Raw genomic sequence first — 22872 nt, 5'->3', positions numbered from 1 at the left:
GATTAAAGGGACCCGTATCCACTAGTCAGAGATCACCCTGACACAAAAGCTTTGTTGGAGGGGTCTTACACCAAATGGACTGAAAACAAAATAGCAACAATGCAACTCCTACTCTAGCCCACACTGCCCACTCCCCACTGAGAAGCTGAGGAGCTTTCCAATGAGGCCAATCAGGTGCATGTGCCATCCCTCCTCACCACCCGTTCCCATTCCTCCCTGCAGATGGCCTTAAGACTCCTTACCTTGGAGAGTTTGATGAGACTAGATATGTGTTCAATCTAAAAGGAAAGGCAGAGAGACACCAACACTGAAAGTTTTACTTTTGCCTCCAATAAGAGAAGGGAGGGAACAGGGGGAACTGCTGTATTTCTCAAAATTCTAATGTATGTCTCTATACAAGACAAGACCCTCCTTGGCCGTGCTTAAATCTCTTGTGTTCTTCCCATCTGCCCGCCCTTCATTGCTACACACAATAAACAGACTCTTGTCCCACACACCCAATACAGAAAACAGGTACAACACATGCAGTGACTCAAAGCGAGGAGGAAACTGCTCGGAACACATGCAGGGGCAACCCACATGCCTCTACCCACGGCATCTCCTCCTCGATTTTTGTTCATTTTATCAACAGAGGCCCAAGCTCTTGGTGGCCTCTTGCCCACCAGGCACACCCCTACAAGTGAGTTCCCATTCTGGACAGGTGTGGAAGGGATGTGGCTACAGTGAGAATGCCCGGCCAGAAATAGCGTCCCCAGAGGGTTCTCACCTGTACTCTGGAAAAAGGCTCAATGACTCGGATCAGATTCTGCTCCAGTAAGTTATCATACAACTTGGCCAAGTGTGTGCTGATGATTGGGTCATCCCGGAGCTCTGCCCGGTAATCTGTCAGAGCCTGCCAAAAGAACCAGTCGCAGAGATTGGCACAGAGAATCACCTGAAAGTCATGCTACTCCTGCTTCCTAGGTAGTTTGCTGGCCCTTATAAAACTACATGGTTGAATGAAGTTAGGGGAGATTTGGGCAGATGCATGATACAAAGCAGAAAAGGAATGTCAAGAACTAAAAGGGAAGTTTGGCTTGGTGGCATATGCACCTGAAGTCGCAGTTACTCAGGAGACTGATGTGGGAGGACTGCTGGAGCCCAAGAGTTCAAGTCCAGCCTGGGCAACACAGAGAGCCTCCATCTCTTAAAAATAAATTTTTAAAACTGCTATTCTGGCCAGGCGCGGTGGCTCACGCCTGTAATCCCAGCACTTTGGGAGGCCGAGGCGTGTGGATCACAAGGTCAGGAGATCGAGACCATCCTGGCTAACACGGTGAAACCCTATCTCTACTAAATATACAAAAAATTAGCCGGGTGTGGTGGTAGGCACCTGTATTCCAGCTACTCAGGAGGCTGAGGCAGGAGAATGGCGTGAACCCGGGAGGCGGAGCTTGCAGTGAGCCAAGATGGCGCCACTGCACTCCAGCCTGGGCGACAGAGCAAGACTCCGTCTCAAAAAAAAGACCAAAAAAAATGCTATTTTATGATAGTCTTTAAGAGAAAAAAAATTATAAAATAGAACAAAAAAGGTGGAATCACCCTAGGGACCATCTTTCTGTCTGCAGGCTTCAGGTCAACAGCTCAATCCATGGAAGCCCCAAGAGCAACTCGGCTCGTGAACCAAATTAGCTACACCAGCATTTCTCAGCATGTATTCTAAAGAATAAATAGGGTCTCCATGGGGGGAAAAAAAGAATATTGAGGTTAAAGAATAGGAAATGCTGAATTCCACAACTAGCTCTTGGGAGTTTTATGAGGGCCATCAGCATAATATGGCTCTGCAATTATTAAGCAAAATCAGGTGTTTTAATTATTATTGGCCCTAGTATTTTGTTTAGCCCTAGTATTTCCCAAATATCTAATCACAGAATCCTTCTTCCAAGGAACTATTTGGAATAAAAATGTCCCATCAAACATCCCAGACATTGGGATAAAATGATCTGGACCGTGTATTTGTGTGATTTACTGACCATCAATAATGGTCTCAACATCCCAGCCTCATGTCAGCTGTGCTACAAGATGTTAAGGGAAGCAGGCAAATCATGCCAAGTAAGAGGCAACGGGAATTGGCAAGAGCCCTCCAGGAAGATGGTGAATCTTAGGGACAGTCAAAGCCACATGGTCTAGTCTCCATCCACACTAAGTTTTTCTTTCTGGATCTAGGTTTTGTTTTTATTAAGCTGGTCATTATACTCAGACTAAGAGGAGAAAAGTTCAGAAAAGAATATACAATTCTCACCCTAATGCCCAGACAGGCTTTTTTCCCTTTTCAAAACTCCCAAACAATGAGCAAAAGGCACCGGAGTTAAAGAAAGCCTGGAACATCATCCTGAGAATGTTTCTTTGGGTCCAAGTACGCACATCAAGACTTCCCTTCTATCCACAGAGGAGAAGCAGCCCTGGCATTTCCGGAACTGAAGGAATGCCTACAACTGTGTCATGTGGAACAAGCACCAGGCCTAGAGTCAAACTCTGACACTATGCTGTGTGACTTTGAGTGTCCTCCTGAATCCCAGTTCCCTTAACCATAAAACACAGATAATAGATAGGTGTGTTGTGAAAAATCAAAGTGAAGAAAGGACAGAACTTTTGAAATAGAAAGTTATTATGTATAAATAATATATATTTTATATCAACTCAGTAAGTTTCACTGTACAAAAGTGCTTAACTATTTCCTGGTTTTAACACTGTCCTAGGTGAAGGATACATGGAATCATCTGCAACTTCTTGTGAAACTATAATTATTTTTAAAAGTGTGTTTTGAAGTACTTAAACGTCCCTCTCTTCCACCCACATTCCATACCAACCCAATGTCATGCTCACCTTTTCAAAATCTGCCAGTGATCTGTTCTTGCTAGCCTGAGCCACGCATTTTAATGCTTCTGTCTGAGAATAAAGAGACAAATCATGAAAGTGACCTATTCTGCACACTAACATTTACCCAAGTCTCATAAGCAGTATGCTGTGTCCACACAACTTCTGCTCTAAGGAAGAACCCGCCCCACCATCATTCTTCTTCAGATGCCTGGAAAGAAGAGCTCCAAGTACTAAATACCACTATATGCCAACCTGTTTCCCTTTGAAACCTGAAATGACTTAAGAATACTAGGAAACAGAAATTTTCCAAACAGACCGACCCTAATACAGCATTCTCTAGAGATGACAAGCTAAAAGGAAAAATGACAAGAGAACGGTGATTTCCTCCCCCTTCCTCCAAGGCTTGTTATTGCTACATCCACCCAAACTCCTTCCTGCCCTTAAACCCTATTATATCTGTGCTTTATCAAGATTCATTCTGCTACATTTGAAACAAGGCACTGAACAAGGTCTACCTCATTAAGGCTGAGGCATCAAGGCTGGGCACGGTGGCTCACGCCTGTAATCCCACCAGTTTGGGAGGCCGAGGTGGGTGGATCACTTGAGGTCAGAAGTTCGAGACCAGCCTGGCCAACGTGGTGAAACCCCCCTCTCTACTTAGCCGGGCATAGTCGTGGGCGCCTGTAATCCCAACTACTTGGGAGGCTGAGGCAGGAGAATTGCTAGAACCCAGCAGGCAGAGGTTGCAGTAAGCCAAGATCACGCCACTGCACTGCAGCTGGGTGACAGAACAAGAATCCGTCTTAAAAAAAAAAAAGGTTGTGGCATCAAAGTTGAGGCATTAACATATTACACCAAATGTTAAGACCCCACAGAGTGATGAAGGTATAATCAATAGTTGAGAACAACTTCTAACCTCGTTAAAAAAGGCACTTGACCAAGCTATCAAGTCTCCCCTCAGCAAAAAATCTACAACACTCATCTTTCTGGGAGATCAGCCTATCTTCTGCTTAAAAGCTAACATCAAGATGCAAGAGACTAAGAGAAGCTGCTCTTTTATCAGCCTACATACTTAAATAAGAACAGTGTGTCTTACACAGTAGACTAAATGGTACAAGGCTAATCATTAGTGTGTTTGTCTCCAGCATTTGTCCTATAGACAGAAAAAAGTATCAAAATGAGAAAAGCCTGGAACTTAGAGCCAATGACCCTAGTTCAAAGTCTAGCTCCACCACTGATGAGCTACCTGACCATGTCCTGAACACCTGATGTCCCTGAGCCTGTCTCCTCAACTCTAGTTATAGTGAGAGTCGTGCATCTTTCTTCTTCTTATTTTTTTAAGACAGAGTCACCCAGGTTAGAGTACAGTGGTGCTATTTTGGCTCACTGCAACCTCCACCTCCCAGTTTGAAGTGATTCTCCTGCCTCAGCCTCCCGAGTAGCTGGGATTACAGTCGCCCACTACCATGCCCGGCTAATTTTTTATTTTTAGTAGAGACAGGTTTTTACCATGTTGGCCAGGCTGGTCTTGAAATTCTGACCTCAGATGATCCTCCTGCTTCTGCCTCCCAAAGGGCTGGGATTACAGGCATGAGCCACCACATCCAGCCCCTAATTGGCTTTTTATCAGCAAAAGTTTCAGGTCAGCTCCTGGTTTTGACCTCAAGAGTACTGGTTATTACTATATTGTAAGATGCATGGCTGGATGCAGTGGCTCACGCCTACAATCCCAGCACTTTTGGAGGTTGAGGTGGGCGGATCACTTGAGGTCAAGAGTTTCGGACAGCCTGACCAAGATGGCAAAACTCCATCTCTACTACAAAAAGTTAGCTGGGCATAGTGGCAGATGCCTGTAATCCCAGCTACTCGGGACGCTGAGGCAGGAGAATCACTTCAAACTGGGAGGAGGAGGTTGCAGTGAGCTGAGATACGCCACTGCACTCCAGCCTGGATGAAAGAATGAGACTCCAACTCAAAAAAAAAAAAAAGCCAATTAGGGCCACTTGTAGAGAGGGAAGAAACCATCTATGTGGCCACTCCTCCAGAGACATAGTGAGATTATACAGACAGCCAATCAGTCTGTGTTTAGAGACAACTGCAGTTGAAATCCAGAAAGATTACTTTTACTTTACTAGTGATAATCAAGCAAAATACAAAGAGGAGACAGTCTAGACATCATCTTTGCATAGGTCCTAACTGTCTGCTCTCAGAAGTCACACTCATACCTACTTGGGCATTAACGTAACACAAAAAAGGGGCCTCTTTTTACACCACACCCAAAATTCAAAGCATGAGTAGAAAGGTACTGATCTGAGAAGCACAAAAGTAAATCTCAAAACGTAGTTTCTGCACCAAGCAATCAGACCTCTCTAAAGCACATATGCACCAGATGTTACCAGGCTCCTGACATGGAGAATCTAAGATTTCATACTCTGCGTATGTTAAATTACAAGTCAGACTCATGGTAGATAAATCTTCTGGTCAAAGCCAAATGCAAACTAAGTCAATGCAAACGCTACAGTTCAGTTCCCTAAGTCCCTCAAACCACCTGATGTCCATAAGAGCTCCAAACGCAGACTTTCCAGGCCAAGAATTTAACAGTCTAGGAAACACACTGAATGGGCTTAAGGGAAAGAAGTGAGTGGGGGAGAAGGAAGAGAGTAGTATGAAGACCTGAAGAGCACAGGTCTCATCAAACGTCGTGACTCTGAAAACATGCTGGCCTCAGAGTGAGCAGAACTGCAGTCAAGGGAGTCCCTACCTGCCTCCCTGCATACCGAAGTGCAAGCTTCCCGCTCACCAAAGCCTGGACATCTTCTGGGCTAGAAAAAAAGACATACTTGGTCAATTGCTACAGATGTTATGCTTCTAAAGGTAGGTTTGGGCAAATTTCTTTTTAACAGAATTCCACTGAAGACTCTGCCCGCACAGATCATCAGCCCAACCCCTAAACCCATATGCCCATCACATTGCAAAAGCTAGGTTTTCTCCACTCTGGGCCACAGTTCAGCCTGAAGAGTAGAAAAACTCCAATATTAGAAAGCTGAACTGAACCTACCAAAAGCAGTAGACCCAACAAGCAGAACTGTAAGTTTAAGTCAAATCCCAGTGTAACAGGTTTTATTAAAACATAGCCCTTATGTAATCCAAAGATCCAAAGAGAGTTCTTAGTCAATACTTCATTTATTCCCAAAAGAATTGAATAATTCTGTAGACTTCTTTGTAAGTAGGTCTGTCATACTTTTGTTGTTCACTTTTTCAAACTTCTCCTTAACCCTTCCTTCCTCATTCTGGGTGGCTCAGTTGGCTGGTACTGGCTGATCTGTAAGCTATTTCCTGACCCTCTGTCCTGTGCTCTGCACCTATGAGGACAGAGTATTTAAAGGATGAGGAGAATTCTCCAAGAGGAGCTGGGAAGGGGATTTCTAAAATGTCTCCCTGATTCTGAAAGACTAGCAAGCCAAAGTTTTCTGGACCACCTTTGATCCTCCTGCTCTACCTCAGCCAGTCCTAGAGGCTGCAGCTACTGCTGTTTCTGTAACTGGCCAAACTCCCTGCTCAGGCCATCTCTGCCATGGCAAACAGACTTGCTGAAGGATCTGAGTTCTTGTAGTCCAGAGTTAAGGTGCACCTACGTGTTGAGCATGATTTTGCACAGCAACATGTACTTCAGAGATGTGATGGCCTTGGGGCTGTCGATGGAGTCATAACCCTCAAATGCCTCATAGAAGTATGAGTACGCAGTTTTCCAGTCCTTCTCTTCTGCTGCATGGATAATACCTGGGCATTGAAAAGAAAGGAATAAGAACATATAAAATAATAGAGCCATAAAAGATCACAGCTGGGAGGCACTTAGAAATCTACCTAACCGGGCACGGTGGCTCACACCTGAAATCCCACACTTTGGGAGGCTGAGACAGGAGAATCACGTGAGCCCAGGAGTTCGAGACGAGCCTGAGTAACACAGTAAGACCCCATCTCTTTAAAAAAAAAAAAAAAGGCCGGGCATAGTTTCAGCTCACGCCTATAATCCCAGCACTTTGGGAGGCTGAGATGGGCAGATCACCTGAGGTCAGGAGTTCAAGACCAGACTGACCAATGTGGAGAAATCCCATCTCTACTAAAAATACAAAACAGAAGACCAGGAAGCTGATCAATCCCGAGGCTGCTGAGAGACAGTGGCGCGAGTGGGACAGTCGCCAGGGATGGCTGAGCGTGAGGATGCAGCCGGTGTCCGGGCTGCTCTCCTGGACGCTGAGCAGAGTCCTGTGGCTCTTGGGCCTCTCTGAGCCGGGAGCTGCCCGGCAGCCACGGATCATGGAAGAGAAAGTGCTAGAGGTTTATGATTTGATTAGAACTATCCGGGACCCAGAAAAGCCCAATACTTTAGAAGAACTGGAAGTGGTCTCAGAAAGTTGTGTGGAAGTTCAGGAGATAAATGAAGAATATCTGGTTATTATCAGGTTCACGCCAACAGTACCTCATTGCTCTTTGGCGACTCTTATTGGGCTGTGCTTAAAACTTCAGCGATGTTTACTTATTTAAACATAAGTTGGAAATCTACATTTCTGAAGGAACCCACTCAACAGAAGAAGACATCAATAAGCAGATAAATGACAAACAGCGAGTGACAGCGGCAATGGAAAACCCCAACTTACAGGAAATTGTGGAACAGTGTGTCCTTGAACCTGACTGATAGCTGTTTTAAGAGCCAATGGCCTGTAATTGTTTGATATATTTGTTTAAACTCTTTGTATAATGTCAAAGACTCATGTTTAATACATAGGTGATTTGTACCTCAGAGCATTTTTTTAAAAGATTCTTTCCAAGCGAGATTTAATTATAAGGCAGTACCTAATTTGTTCAATGTATAACATTCTCAGGATTTGTAACACTTAAATGATCAGACAGAATAATATTTTCTAGTTATGTGTAAGATGAGTTGCTATTTTTCTGATGCTCATTCTGATACAACTACTTTTCGTGTCAAGTATCTACTGTGCCCAAATGTACTCAATTCAAATCATTACTCTGTAAAATAAATAAGCAGATGATTCTTGTAATGAAAAAAAAAAAAATACAAAACAAATTAGCCGGGTGTGGTAGCGCGTGCCTATAATCCAAGCTACTCGGGAGGCTGAGGAAGGAGAATCACTTGAACCCAGGAGGCAGAGGCTGTGGTGAGCCGAGATTGCGCCACTGCACACCAGCCTGGGCAGCAAGAGTGAAATTCCGTCTCAAAAAAAAAAAAAAAAAAAAGCCAGGTGCGGGAGTTCACTCCTGTAATCTCAGCACTTTTGAGGGGCTAAGACAGGAGGATAGCTTGAGCCCAGGAGTTTGAGCCTAAGTAACAGTTAGACCTTGTCTTTTTTTTTTTTTTTTTTTTTTTTGCACAGAGTCTCGCTCTGTCACTGAGGCTGGAGTGCAGTCGCGCAACCTCGGCTCACTGTAACCTCCGCCTCCTGGGTTCAAGCAATTCTCCTGCCTCAGTCTCCCAAGTAGCTGGGATTATAGGCACCTGCCACCACACCCAGCTAATTTTTTGTATTTTTAGTAGAGACAGGTTTCACCATATGTTTGCCAGGCTAGTCTTGAGCTCCTGACCTCAAGTGATCTACCCGCCTTGACCTCCCAAAGTGCTGGGATTACAGGTGTAAGCCACCACACTCAGCAGACCTTGTCTCTTTTAAAAAAAAAAAAAAAAAAAAAAAAAAAGGCCACGCGTGGTGGCTCATGCCTGTAATCCCAGCACTTTGGGAGGCAGAAGCAGGAGGATCATCTGAGGTCAGGATTTCGAGACCAGCCTGGACAACATGGTAAAAACCTGTCTCTACTAAAAATACACCACCAGCCAGGCTTGGTGGTGGGTGCCTATAATCCCACCTACTCGGGAGGCTGAGGCAGGAAGATCTCTTGAACCCAGGAAGCAGAGGTTGCAGTGAGCAGAGATCATGCCATAGCACTCCAACCTGGGCGACAGAGTAAGACTCTGTCTTTAAAAAAAAAAAAAAAACCGGCCAGGCACAGTGGCTCACATCTGTAATCCCTCACGTCTATAATCCCAGCACTTTGGGAGGCCAAGGCAGCCAGATCACTTGAGGGTCAGGAGTTCAAGATCAGCTTAGTCAACAAGGCAAAACCCCATCTCTACTAAAAATACAAAAATTAGCCAGGCTTCGTGGTGCACGCCTGTAATCCCAGCTACTCAGGTGGCTGAGGCAGGAGAATCACTTGAATTCAGGAGGTGGAAGTTGCAGTGAGCCGAGATCATGTCACTGCACTCCAGCCTAGGCAACAAAGCAAGACACCGTCTCAAAGAAAAAAGAAAAAAAACTCTACATCAATTCCATCAACTTACTGATGAGGTCAGGAAAGGATAAAGAACCTGCTCTGCCAGGCACAGTGGCTCACATCTGTAATCTCAACACTTTGGGAGGCCAAGGCGGGCAGATCACCTGAACCGAGTCAAGACCAGCCAGGACAACATGGTGAAACCCCATCTCTACAAAAAATTAGCCAGGCCTGGTGGCACATGCCTGTAGCCCCAGCTACTTACTCGAGAGGCCGAGGTAGGAGGATCACCTGAGCCTGGGAGGCTGAGGCTACAGTGAGCTGTGACAGCGAAAATGCACTGCAGCATGCATGAGAAAGTGAGACCATCTCAAAAAAAAAAAAAAAAAAAAAAAAAAAACCTGCCCAAGGTCCCCATAGTTAGCAATGTGAGAGCTGAGATTAGATGAGAATCCAGGTCTCTGACCTCCCAGCTCAATGTCATATTGCCAATATATGTTCCCAAAGGAGTTAGAGACCCAACTTAAAAGGGACCTGAAAAACACATACTGTACGATCTTTCTTCCATGCTTCTCACCACCATTCCAGTCCTGCTATCTTTTGGAGCTACAGGAAAAGGCCATGTTTACCCTCCATGACATCACATGCACATGTCAGGGAGTTGACCTAAACATCTCTAGACTGCCTGAATGACCTGTTTTAATAATATTAACTACTTTAAGATAGCTTTTCTAAGCCTGATAGTTTTATATTTATGCAACTGTCATGGGGCAGGGGAGACGGAATCCAACGTCTTATATTTTCATTTCAAATATTTATCATTTATGGATGTGCTTTTGCCTAAATGCACTCAGTGTACAGCTCTCACATTAATGCCAAATCCATGAACTCAATTATACATGGCTAAGCAGTATTTCAGACTGATATACCATATACCATATATATGACTGATATACCATAGCTGACCTAACCAATCCTCTACTGCTTAAGAAGTTGAGTTGCTCCCAATGAGCTTAACTTTGATTGAACCTGCTACTACTGCCAACCTATGCTATCACTTGGGATAACATAAAAATTAGTTCTTTCCAAGCTTGGGAGGCATCTAAACCCTAAAATTCTCTATTTGTGTATATTAGCTCTAACTCTGCCCCAGCCCTTTAAGAAGTTACAGAACTGAGCCCCATCCATTTGTTTACCACAACTGCTTCCCAACATCTTTCACATCAAGATACATGTAGAAAGTATTTGGCACACTAGAGTCAAAGGACGACGCTGCTGACGCATGATCCCAAGAACTCAATACCAGCAGAAGCCTTCCGACTTCACCATTTATTGAGTGATGCGTCCTTTCGGCCTATCCAAAAAACCTCCCACTTTGGGTTTCTGGGAATCAGATCCTTTTTCTACTACTGTTAAGTATAGAGGCCTCAAGGAATATCTGTTCTTCTCTGTAGCCAAGGGAAGTCCCTTCAACAACCCAACAAACTATTAATGCTGCTAAATTAAATGAGACACATCTCCATTTCTCCACATCTCCCAGTATAGAGGGAGAACAGGCCAGACACAAAAATATGTATGATTAAAAAACAAATAAATAAAATAAGCCCCAAGAACCAGTATACTGCTTTGCTAAACACATTAGTTAATAGGGGCCATATCAGCACTCTGAGTGTCATGGATGGCACATGAAGTTTATTGTTAAAAACAGAAACAGGCCAGGCACAGTGGCTCACGCCTATAATCCTAGCAATTTGGGAGGCAGAGGCGGGCGGGTGGCCTGGCCAACGTGGTGAAACCCCATCTCTACTAAAATACAAAAATTAGCTGGGCATGATGGCAGGTGCCTGTAATCCCAGCTACTCGGGAGGCTGAGACAGGAGAATCGCTTGAACCCAGGAGACAGTGGTTGCAGTGAGCCGAGACTGCGCCACTGCACTCCAGCCTGGGCAGCTGAACAAAACAAGACCCCATCTCAAAAAAACAACAACAACAAAAAAACAGAAACAAAGGCCAGGCATGGTGGCTCATGCCTATAATCCCAGCACTTTGAGAGGCCAAGGTGGAAAAATTGCTTGAGCCCAGGAGTTCAAGATCAGTTTGGGCAACATGGCAAAACCCCATCTCTACAAAAAGTTAGCTTGGCATGGTGTCACGCTCCTGTAGTCCCAGCTACTCAGGAGACTGAGGTGGGAGGATCACTTGAGCCTGGGAAGTTGAGGCTGTGGTGAGCTGTGATTGCACCACTGTGCTCCAACCTGGGCAACAGAGTGAGACCCTGTCTCCAAAAAAAAAAAAAAAAAAAAAAAAAAAAAGGTAAAAACAAAATAAAAAACTAGACTGTCACTCATTCAACACAAACATTAATGAGGGTCTATCATGTGCCAATTATTACCATTTTACAGATGAGCTAAACATAAATTAAGTAACTTGCCCAAAGTCACATACTAGAAAGCAGCAGAACAAAATGTCAACCTAAGAGAGCCTGATCCTGGATCACTACATCCCTGACAGATGAGACAAGTAGGCATTATCTTTTACAGAGGAGAGGTAACACAAGCACTTAATTAAACTAGACTTCTGCCTCCAATTTCAACATTCCTTCAATAATGATGCCTCCAGTAAAAAAAAAAAAAAAAAAACTGCTGAATACAAAAGAAAGTATTCCACCTGCCAATCCATGGCTTCCTAGCCCCACATTCACACACTCTATCGGAAAACCACATACCACACTCAGCTGAAATCGGGTTATCATTCTTCAGCCCTGATTTGAAGCCCTTTGGAAAAGTCAACCAACTTTACAAAGATCTCCAAGAGTCAACAGACTTGGGGTAGGCCAATCCCAAAGGAAAATGCTACTATTCTGAGTAAGTGGCTAAGAGGAAAGTTAAGGGAGTCTTCTAAGTGCGACCTCTCTAAGTTTGGTTCTAATAGTCAGATTGCCTGGTCTAGTACAGATAGGTATGTTCTTAATACATTTTAGGCAGTTAACAGGAGGGGAGCTGCCAGTTAGAAAGGTAGCTTTCAAATTGGTGCTTTGAAGAAGCTAGAGCCAAATCAGCCAATTTTATTCTCCAGCCCCAATCCCCGATTCCTTCCACCTATAAATAAGACGAGCTTTTTTTTTTTTTTTTTTTTTTTTTTGAGACGGAGTCTCGCTCTGTCGCCCAGGCTGGCGTGCAGTGGCGCGATCTCAGCTCACTGCAAGCTGCGCCTCCCGGGTTCACACCATTCTCCTGCCTCAGCCTCCCAAGTAGCTGGGACTACAGACACCTGCCACCACGCCCAGCTAATTTTTTGTATTTTTAGTAGAGACAGGGTTTCACCGTGTTAGCTAGGATGGTCTCAATCTCCTGACCTCGTGATCCACCCGCCTCAGCCTCCCAAAGCGCTAGGATTACAGGTGTGAGCCACCACACCCGGCCAAAATAAGATGAGCTTTAAGAAAACACATCCCAGGAATAGCTACGTCTGTTACCCGACTGCATGTCCAAGGTGGCCTGCAATTTAGGTGGGCAGTAGATGGCATTTGCTGTGGTTCGAGCAGAGGTTAAGGCAGCTCGGGCTTTCGGCAGGTTGCTCAGGGCATGGTATGTTTTGCTTTCTAAAAGTTGTACTTCCACCAAAAGAGCTTTGTCGTCCATCTTTTTCAACTCCCGCAGCAGCTGAGAACCTGAAAAAAGAAAAGATACATTCTCCTTTATTAGCCATCAGCTTAATAGCTAAATACTGTAACAGCCCACTCTCCCACCCTCATAACACTCAGGATTTAAAAAAAAAAAAAAAAAAAAAAAAAGCCTAAACTCAAAAAAGGTTACCTCTAGACCCCATGCAATAATTAAATTTTCCACTAATGTGCTATCTTCCAAGAGAAAAACACAACTCTTTGAAGTTTTCTGCTTCCTGAGGACAATATTCGAGCCAAGAGTCCTATGAGCTTACTCCTAAGATTTAAATACAGTGGGAATCTCTACCTATAAAATGCTAAATCTAGTTATCCAGTTCAGAAAGACACAATCTTGCTCTCTTCTTGTCCAGCAATCACAAGGCTATATAAGAAACACTGAGGCCGGGCGCGGTGGCTCAAGCCTGTAATCCCAGCACTTTGGGAGGCCGAGACGGCCAGATCACGAGGTCAGGAGATCGAGACCATCCTGGCTAACACGGTGAAACCCCGTCTCTACTAAAAATTACAAAAAAAAAACTAGCCAGGCAAGGTGGCGGGCGCCTGTAGTCCCAGCTATTCGGGAGGCTGAGGCAGGAGAATGGCGTAAAAACCCGGGAGGCGGAGCTTGCAGTGAGCTGAGATCCGGCCACTGCACTCCAGCCTGGGCGACAGAGCAAGACTCCGTCTCAAAAAAAAAAAAAAAAAAAAAAAACAGTGTTGGGGAGGATATGGAAAACTGGAACCCTTATACAATGTTAAAGAGAATATAAAATGGTGCAGCCACTTTGGAAAACAGCTTAGCAGCTCCTTAAACAGCTCATCAGTTACCATATGAAACAGTAATTCCACTTCTAGGTATATACCCAGAAGAAGAACATGTCCACATAAAACCTGTTCATAGCAGTATTCTTAAGAGCTAAAATGTGGAAACAACCCAAGTGTCCATCAACTGATGAATGGATAAACACATGTGATATATCCTTACAATGGACTATTATTCAGCAATAAAAAGGAATGAAGTACTGACACATGCTACAACATAAACCCTGAAAACATAATGCTGTGTGAAAGAAGCCAATCACAGAGAAACAAATATTGTATCATTTCATTTTTAAGAAATACCCAGAACAGACAAATCTACAAATATACCAATAGCTTAGTCATTGCCCAGGGCTGCTAATGGATAGTAAGTTTCTTTCTAGGGTGATAAAAATGTTCTGAGGCCATGCACAGTGGCTCACACCTGTAATCTCAGCACTTTGGGAGGCCAAGGCAGGCAGATCATTTGAGGTCAGGAGTTCAAGACCAGCCTGACCAACATGGTGAAACCCCATTTCTACTAAAAAATACAAAAATTAGCCAGGCATGGTGGCAGGTGCCTGTAATCTCAGCTACTTGGGAGGCTGAGGCAGAAGAATCGCTTGAACACATGAGGCAGAGCCAACATCGCACCACTGCACTCCAGACTGAGCGAGACTCTCTCTCAAAGAAAAAAAAAAAAAGTTCTGAAATTTTTTTTTTTCTTTGGAGACAGTGTCTCACTCTGTTGCCCAGGCTGGAGTACAGTGGCATAATCTTGGCTCACTGCAACCTCCACCTCCCAGGTTGAAACGATTCTTCTGCCTCAGCTCACAAGTAGCTGGGATTACAGGTGTGCACCACCACGTCCTGCTAATTTTTTGTATTTTTGGTAGAGATGGGGTTTCACCATGTTGCCCAGGCTGGTCTCAAACTCCTGAGCTCAGGCAATCTGCCTGTCTTGACCTCCCAAAGTGCTGGGAATACAGGCATGAGTCACTACGCCCAGTGGAAAACATTCTGAAATTAAGTAGTGGTGATGGTTGTACAACTTAGTGAATATACTAAAAACCACTGAATTACACACTTTAAAAGTGAATTTTATGGTAAGTGAACCATATCTTATTAAAGTTATTTTTTAAATGCTACTATTTGAACCATATGAAATTGCCACTTTTGCAGTCCAAAAATTGAATGTTGGAAACTCTTCAACCTAATAGATCATAAGAGCCATGTTCTTTTGTTCGGAAAAAATAGTCCAGATCTACCCACTCATAAAAAGCAAGCAGTGGCCAGACACGGGGGCTCATGCCTGTAATCCTAGCACTTTGGGAGGCCAAGGTGGGCAGATCACTTGAGATCAGGAGTTTGAGACCAGCATGGCCAACATAGCAAAACCCCATCTCTACTAAAAATACAAAAACTAGCCAGGTACGGTGGCACATGCCTGTAGTCCCAGCTACTCAGGAGGTTAAGGCAGGAGAATAGCTTGAACCTGAGAGGCAGGAGTTGCAGCGAGCTGAGATCGCGCTGCTACACTCCAGCCTAGGCAACAGAGTGAGACTCTGTCTCAAAAAAGAATAAATAAATAAATAGATAGATAGATAGATAAATAAAAATAAAATTTAAAAAAAAGCAGGGAAGATTTCAAGGTGCTTAAAGGCCACAGGAGAAAGGCTTCAGCTGGCCACTCCAGCTTCCAAATATATTTATACCCAATTAATTTCTTGATTTTTAAAACAGATTTTAATGATATAAGCAGATACAGTAAACAGGACAGCAAGCCAAACATTTCCAATTTAAAAACCTAAATCTGAAATTTAACAGAGTACTATATGCAAAATATAGACATACTTTTTTAAAATTTCAGTTATTAAAATGGAATTGATTTTACTGCTCTAAATTCAAGTAAACTTAAAACTACCCATTTGTCCTCTAAATTTGACAGATTAACTCTAGCCAGTTTTTTAAACTTTCAAATGACATTTTCCCATGACAAATGCAGCACTGTAAGCTACCTTAAAACCTTCTTAGAAGTGGGTAGAATATAAATTATTAACAGGTAATTAATATGAGTAGCCAGGTGGTTTAGAATACACTCATTTAGCTAGCTGAGATGACTTATTACCAGCTTACTTACCCAAATGCAATGCTTCCTGGTACCTCTTGGTATCAAAGTACAAAGACACCAGTCTTGCCTAGGAAAGAGAAAAGGCATTGATTGAAGGGGGAAAAAAAAGCCACAGAAAGAAATCAAAGATTGACATCACAGAACTGTTACTGTTAAATACGCAATTTCTGATGATAGCATCAAATTCAGCATAAGAGATGATCTAGCCAACGTATTGTCCCTATTATAGCCAGCAAATGACTGTTAACTTTACCATGTTGTTGCTTATTACTCCGAGCCAAGAAGCAAATCTGTCTCAAAACTTCAATTAGGGCAATTCTCATAAATGGGGCTACCATCAATAATCTTTCGTTATTTAGGTAATTACGAAGTTGCTGAAGATACTTTTGATAAGGATGGTATTGCTTACATTCGCCATCTGTCTCATGCTTAGAGACCTGAAATCAGTACCAATGTAAAACCTACCTCCAAAGCTTGGCGTAAGAAAGTTCTTTTCTCTGATTTGGCCCATTCGATGCACTCTAAACACAGCTCAACCTGCAATAAGAAGAGACAGTACATGCAACATTATGTCCTCAAATTCTTCCCACAAACCATGCTTTGGAGAACAGCTTAAATTCCCTCCTTACATATTATCCATATTGCTCTATTTAGTGTCTGATCCACAGTATCTCAATGTATAACAGTTATATCATAATGGAGCATCAACTTGGCTTTTTACACATAAAATATCTTTGTGTTTAGATTATGTTTTTTAGGAAAAGAGCTCTATCTTCAAGACTCCTCTTCTACCTACCCAGGAGAGACCAAGAACTTCCAAACAACATGTATAGCTCTGGAATGTAGATTTCTATGATATATTAGGAATTTTTAAAGCACAGATTTCTCACTGGCTAGAAATAGTAATGGTAATGTATAATACACAGGTAATAAAGGGGAGAAATTCTCATTCTAAGCACTAATGCCTCATTCCTAGCAGTTGCTTTTAAGACTCGAAAGGTCCAGCTGGCTTTTTCCCTTTCAGATTCTAAGCGATGCAACTAATCAATTCATCATCACTCTTAAAGCAAACAGGTACAGTAACTTAGCTTGTATTAAAGGGAATAAAAGCTGGTCCAAAGGTAGTGACGATTACAGGCATGCACCACCATGCCTGGCTAATTTTTTCTATTTTTAGTAGAGTTGGGGTTTCTTCATTTTAGTCAGGTTGGTCTCGAACTCCCGACCTCAGGTGATTCACCTGTCTTGGCCTCCCAAATTGCTGGGATTATAGACATGAGCCACTGCACCTGGCCAGCATTTCTTAAGAGAACTTTGGATTTATATAAAAACCTGTTGTATTAGCAGTTAGTTCTCGATTGTTCACAGTTACAGATTAAGCTCCTGATCTACTCTTTCCCTGCTTCTCACTACTGCACTTTGACTAGTCTTAAAGAAAATATTTTAATAAAAAAAAAATAAAAGAAATTAGAATTAGCCTAACACGTAAAAGCGCTTTTAAGCTTTAAAGGCACTCTGAACCCCGACTCCTATCTGCCACCTAAGTAGTGAGGTAAGGTGCAAAGTAACTGACTTAAAGCAGCACTCAATGCTAGACAGTCTAGCACGCCATCATGTATCCCTGACATGCTAGCTTTGACAGAGTAAATATTAAGTACTGCAGATCTTCTATCACTTTGGTTACTGCAAGTTTTATATTAAGGTTGCTAATTAGAGCATAAGACCAAAAGAAATGAAATGAGAAACTGAGCTCTCCAGAGAACTGCTAATACAACAGGTTTTTATATAAATCCAAAGTTCTCTTAAGAAATGCTGGCCAGGCGTGGTGGCTCATGCCTGTAATCCCAGCAATTTGGGAGGCCAAGGCAGGTGGATCACCTGAGGTCGGGAGTTCGAGACCAGCCTGACCAAAATGAAGAAACCCTGTCTCTACCAAAAATAGAAAAAATTAGCCAGGCATGGTGGTGCATGCTTGTAATCCCAGCTACTTGGGAGGCTGAGGTAGGAGAATCCATTGAACCTGGGAGGTGGAGGGTGTGGTGAGCCAAGATCGCACCACTGCACTCCAGCCTGGGCAACAAAAGTGAAACTCCATCTCAAAAAAAAAAAAAAAGAAAAGAAAAGAAATGCTGTAAGAAGGAAAAACTACAGGGACATAATCCAAATTGACAGGATCTTCTACTTTTACATCCTAAATTCTAGCTCTGTAAATAAATTAACAGATAACATTACACGGTACTCAGAGGATGCACCAGGAAGAGAACCAACAAAACCTTTACAACTCCTCACTGGTGCCCCCTGGTGGCTACCTAATCTCCAACTCTAAACTCAACTGAACTCATAAAAATTCTCTAAAAATAAGACAAAACCAAAAACTAAAATAAAAGCAAGCTATATCACAATTGCAGAGTTTTGAGTTATACTCTGAAAAGCTAAATTCCAAGTAAGATTTTTAATATAAATGGAAGTGAAAATATTTCTCTGAATAGTCTTAGCAAAAGGAAATATTAAGTGTTTAGTTCTACATGACTTGGAAGGGTAAGAAATGCTCCCCCCACCCGCCGCAAGTTTTACCCAGCGAGATTTTTCAAAGGACACAAAAATGAATACCTGGGACTTAGAAATATTCCTCTCTAAGTTATATTTCAATAAATCATTTACCACACCCACCTACCAAAAAAAAGAATGCCTGGGCTATTGATTCATTAGTCTAGAAGAGAGCTTGGTCACTTAAAGTATATCGCTAATTAAGAAACAATGAATTATACTCCTGCAATTAACCTGCCTCCATTTCCCTGATAGTCCAGATATTAAGTGATTCACCTAAGGTGAACTGACGGGTAACATCAGAGGATTTGCCAGTAAGAGAACCAACAAAATCTTTGTAACTCCTCACTGGAGCCCCCTGGTGGCTACCTAATCTCCAACTCTAAACTCAACTGAGCTCATAAAAATTCTCTAAAAATAAGACAGAACCAAAAACTAAAATAAAAGCAAGCTGTATCACAATTGTATAAGATGAATTTACCTAAGGACTACTAATCAGTTAATATCTGGACTATCACATATATCTGCTGCTGGCACCAGAACTTGTGCATAACTGCAGCACTCTATCTTAACCTAGCCTTAAGTTGAGGTCATCACAGGTGTTTCTCCTACAGCAAGGATTTTTTTTTTTTTTACACGAACTGGATATCTTTTTTTTTTTTTTTTGAGATGGAGTCTCGCTCTTGATGCCCAGGCTGGACTGCAACGGCGTGATCTCGGGTCACTGCAACCTCCACCTCCCGGGTTCAAGCACTTCTGCTGCCTCAGACTCCTGAGTAGCTGGGACTGCAGGCGCCTGCCACCATGCTCAGCTAACTTTTGTATTTTTAGTAGAGAGGTTTCTTAAAACGTGCTATTTTGGGCCGGGTGCGGTGGCTCATGCCTGTAATCCCAGCACTTTGGGAGGCCAAGGCGGGCAGATCATGAGGTCTGGAGTTCATGACCAGTCTGGCCAACATAGTGAAACCCCCAATACAAAAAATTAGCTGGGTGTGGTGGTGTGCACCTCCCAGCTACTTGGGAGGCTGAGGCAGGAGAATCACATGAACCTGAGAGGCAGAAGTTGTAGTGAGCCGAGATCATGCCATTGCACTCCAGCCCGGGCGACAGTGTGAGACTCAGTCTCAAAAAAAAAAAAAAAAAAAAAAGTGCTATTGTGTTTCAGTTGGGTAGACTACACCAGAAAAGTTGCCCATAGGCTACTCCCTATAGATCCCTGGAAGGTAAGGTTAATTCTGCAAGTTGAGTTCACTATTTGGCAAGAGTCTGATTCGGTCTTCCTTCCCTCCTCTTCACCTTCCTTTTCCACTCCCCAGCCCTTGCCCACCAACCCATCCTCACTCACTCCCCGACTCACATGCCCTCACTTTCTAGGCTCCAAACCTTGCATTTAAATGAACAGATCAAAACCTGAATCATAACAACTTTGGGAATAGCAAGCTGAAGATGGTTCTATAGATGTATCTGTCTTTTGTTTTGTTTTGAGACAGTCTTGCTTTGCTGCCCAGGCTGGAGTGCAGTGGCACAATCTCGGCTCACTGCAAGTTCTGCCTCCCGGGTTCACACCATTCTTCTGCCTCAGCCTCCCCAGTAGCTGAGACTACAGGCGCCGCCACCATGCCTGGCTAATTTTTTGTTTTTGTTTTGTTTTTTTTTTTTTTTGAGACGGAGTCTCGCTCTGTTGCCCGGGCTGGAGTGCAGTGGCCGGATCTCAGCTCACTGCAAGCTCTGCCTCCCGGTTCCCGCCATTCTCCTGCCTCAGCCTCCTGAGTAGCTGGGACTACAGGCGCCCACCACCTCGCCCGGCTAGTTTTTTTGTATTTTTTAGTAGAGACGGGGTTTCACCGTGTTAGCCAGGATGGTCTCGATCTCCTGACCTCGTGATCCGCCCATCTCGGCCTCCCAAAGTGCTGGGATTACAGGCTTGAGCCACTGCGCCCAGCCCAATTTTTTGTATTTTTAGTAGAGATGAGGTTTCACCGTGTTAGCCAGGATGGTCTCGATCTCCTGACCTCGCAATCAGCCCGCCTCGGCCTCCCAAAGTGCTGGGATTACAGGCGTGAGCCACCATGCCCTGTCATATCTGCCTTTTTTTTTTTTTGAGACAGTGTCTCGCTCTGTCACCCAAGCTGGAGTGCAGTGGCACAATCTCAGCTCACTGCAAGCTCCACCTCCCAGGTTCACGCCATTCTCCCGCCTTGGCCTCCTGAGTAACTGGGACTACAGGCGCCCAACACCATGCCCGGCTAATTTTTTGTATTTTTAGTAGAGACGAGGTTTCACCGGGTTAGCCAGGATGGTCTCGATCTCCTGACCTCGCAATCGGCCCACCTCAGCCTACCAAAGTGCTGGGACCACAGGCATGAGCCACCGTGCTCAGCCAGATACATCTGTCTTACTGTTAGTCCTCAAACAGAAAAAAGCAAGGGAAATCCCCTCCCTCATACTCTCAGTACCAAACTCCTTAACACAAAACTCTAGCTGTCTTAACAGTTTTCTAAAATGTCTTCTTTTACCAGGCACGGTGACTCACATCTATAATCCAGGCACTTTGGGAGGCTGAGGCAAGCAGATCTCTTAAGACCAGAAGTTTGAAACCAGCCTGGGCAACACAGCAAGATCCTCTCTCTACAAAAAATTGTTTTAATTAGCCAGGTGTAGTGGTGCACATCTGTAGTCTCAGCAACTTGGGAGGCTGAGGCAGGAGGATTCTTTGAGCCCAGGTGTTCAAGGTTACAGTGAACTACGATTGCACCCCTGCACCCCAACATGGACCACAGACCAAGACCCCCATTTCAAATAAATAAAATAAATAAAACTTCCCATTTTGCCTTGGGCCTCAATACTACCATGATAGCCATCCGCCTACGACTTGCTTGTCTATTCTTTCCCAACACCCAATCAAAAAATTTTAAAAAAGAACTAAGAATAAAGCCAGGTGTGGTGGCTCACACCTGTAATCCCAGCACTTTGGGAGGCCAAGACAGGCAAATCACCTGAGGTCAGGAGTTCAAGATCACTCTGGCCAACATGGCAAAAGCCCATCTCTACTAAAAATATAAAAATTAGCTGGGTATGGTGGCGTGCACCTGTAATCCCAGCTACTCAGGAGGCTAAGGCAGGAGAATCACTTGAACCAGGGAGGCAGAAGTTGTAGTGAGCCAAGATCACACCACTGCACTCCAGCCAGGGACACAGAGAGAGACTTTATCTCGAAAAGAAAAAAGAACTAAGAATAAAAATTATATCCTATTTCCCCAAGTCAGAGACCTTGAGTTACCTAAACGAATGTAGTAACAACACCCAATGCTTACATCTCAATTCAATAAACTCAGACCTTAATTCAACAAAGTATTTCCTGGCTGGGCATGGTGTCTCACATCTGTAATCCCAGCACTTTGGGAAGCCGAGTCCAGAGGATCACTTGAGCCCAGGAGTTTGAGACCAGCCTAAGCATCATAGCAAAATCCCATCTCTGCTAAAAATACAAAAAAAAAAATTAGCCAGACGTCGTGGTGTGTACCTGTAGTCCCAGCTATTTGGGAGGCTGAGGTGGGAGACTCACCTGAGCCCAGGAAGTTGAAGCTGCAGTGAGCTGTGAGCACACCACTGCACATCTACCATAGGGAAGACACAGGCACAGTCCATACATTCCTTCAACAAAAAGGTATGCAGCTTCTTCAAGCCAAAGTACTCTAAATGCCAGGAATACAACACTTAGAGTATATAAGTATACTCTAACACAGAGTCTCACTCTTCTCACTCTTGCCCAGGCTGGAGTGCAGTGGCACCATCTCGGCTCACCGGAACCTCTACCTCCCGGGTTCAAGCGACTCTTGTGCCTCACCCACCTGAGTAGCAGGGATTACAGGCATGCACCACCACACCTGGCTAATTTTTGTAAAAAATAAATATTTTTTAAAAGGAAAAAAAGATAGGCTGATCAAGGAAAGTCTCTGAGGAAGTAAGATGTAAGATGTAAGCAAAGACTTGAAACAATGTAAAGAAAAAAACCCTGTTAAGATCAAGCTGACAGCAATCCATATGTATATAAATGTCCCAACCCCAGACAGTTTGAAGCATAAGGCAATAAGGCCAGTAATTACAGCTGTAAAGAAAGTAAAAGGAGACTAGTATAGTGGATGTGGTCAGAGGTAGCCATGGTTAAGGAATTTGAACTGTACTGGGAATGAGGAAGGCTCTGTGCTACAGCAAGGCATATAGTGCTTCACCTGAGTGAGATTATATTACAGTAAAGGAGATAAGGCAAGTGTAAAGCAATTGTCATACAAGGCAGAATAATCAGAAATAGAGCATGTACAAAATATAATGTGAGTCACTGAAAGAGTTAAAACCACATCAAACTCAGGAAGGAAAGAGTTGAGAGGAGGTGGAACTTGAGATAAGGCTATGGAAGAGAAAAGTACAGCATGAGGGTCATACAGGCTTGTTCAGCAAACAGCCAGGCATCCAACATGGCTGACATGTTTGATATGCTTAGTAGAGTCCTGGGAGATTAGACTACTGCAGTAGGTTGCAGTAGGTTGTATTATAGAAAACCATTAATTATCTAATTCTGCAG

General features: G+C 43.6%; 1 protein-coding gene and 1 pseudogene across 1 annotated transcript in view; one reads left to right on the top strand and one right to left on the bottom strand.

Moving 5' to 3' along the window:
- The window catches only part of LOC105485188 (proteasome 26S subunit, non-ATPase 11), a 39241-nt gene that overhangs the window by 3140 nt on the left and 13229 nt on the right, over positions 1-22872 (bottom strand). The window contains exons 4-11 of the mRNA XM_011747402.3: positions 16209-16280; positions 15753-15810; positions 12626-12820; positions 6495-6639; positions 5621-5681; positions 2866-2928; positions 767-892; positions 243-278 (exon numbers count right to left, since the gene is read on the bottom strand). Of these exons, the coding sequence (XP_011745704.1) occupies positions 243-278; positions 767-892; positions 2866-2928; positions 5621-5681; positions 6495-6639; positions 12626-12820; positions 15753-15810; positions 16209-16280 (756 nt within the window). The remainder of the gene's footprint in view (positions 1-242; positions 279-766; positions 893-2865; positions 2929-5620; positions 5682-6494; positions 6640-12625; positions 12821-15752; positions 15811-16208; positions 16281-22872) is intronic.
- LOC105485187 (cytosolic iron-sulfur assembly component 2A pseudogene) lies at positions 6891-7801 on the top strand (annotated as a pseudogene).

Source organism: Macaca nemestrina, chromosome 17 (assembly GCF_043159975.1).
Source record: "Macaca nemestrina isolate mMacNem1 chromosome 17, mMacNem.hap1, whole genome shotgun sequence".
NCBI classification, from domain to species: domain Eukaryota; kingdom Metazoa; phylum Chordata; class Mammalia; order Primates; family Cercopithecidae; genus Macaca; species Macaca nemestrina.
This window is presented reverse-complemented; position numbering and strand designations above follow the sequence as displayed.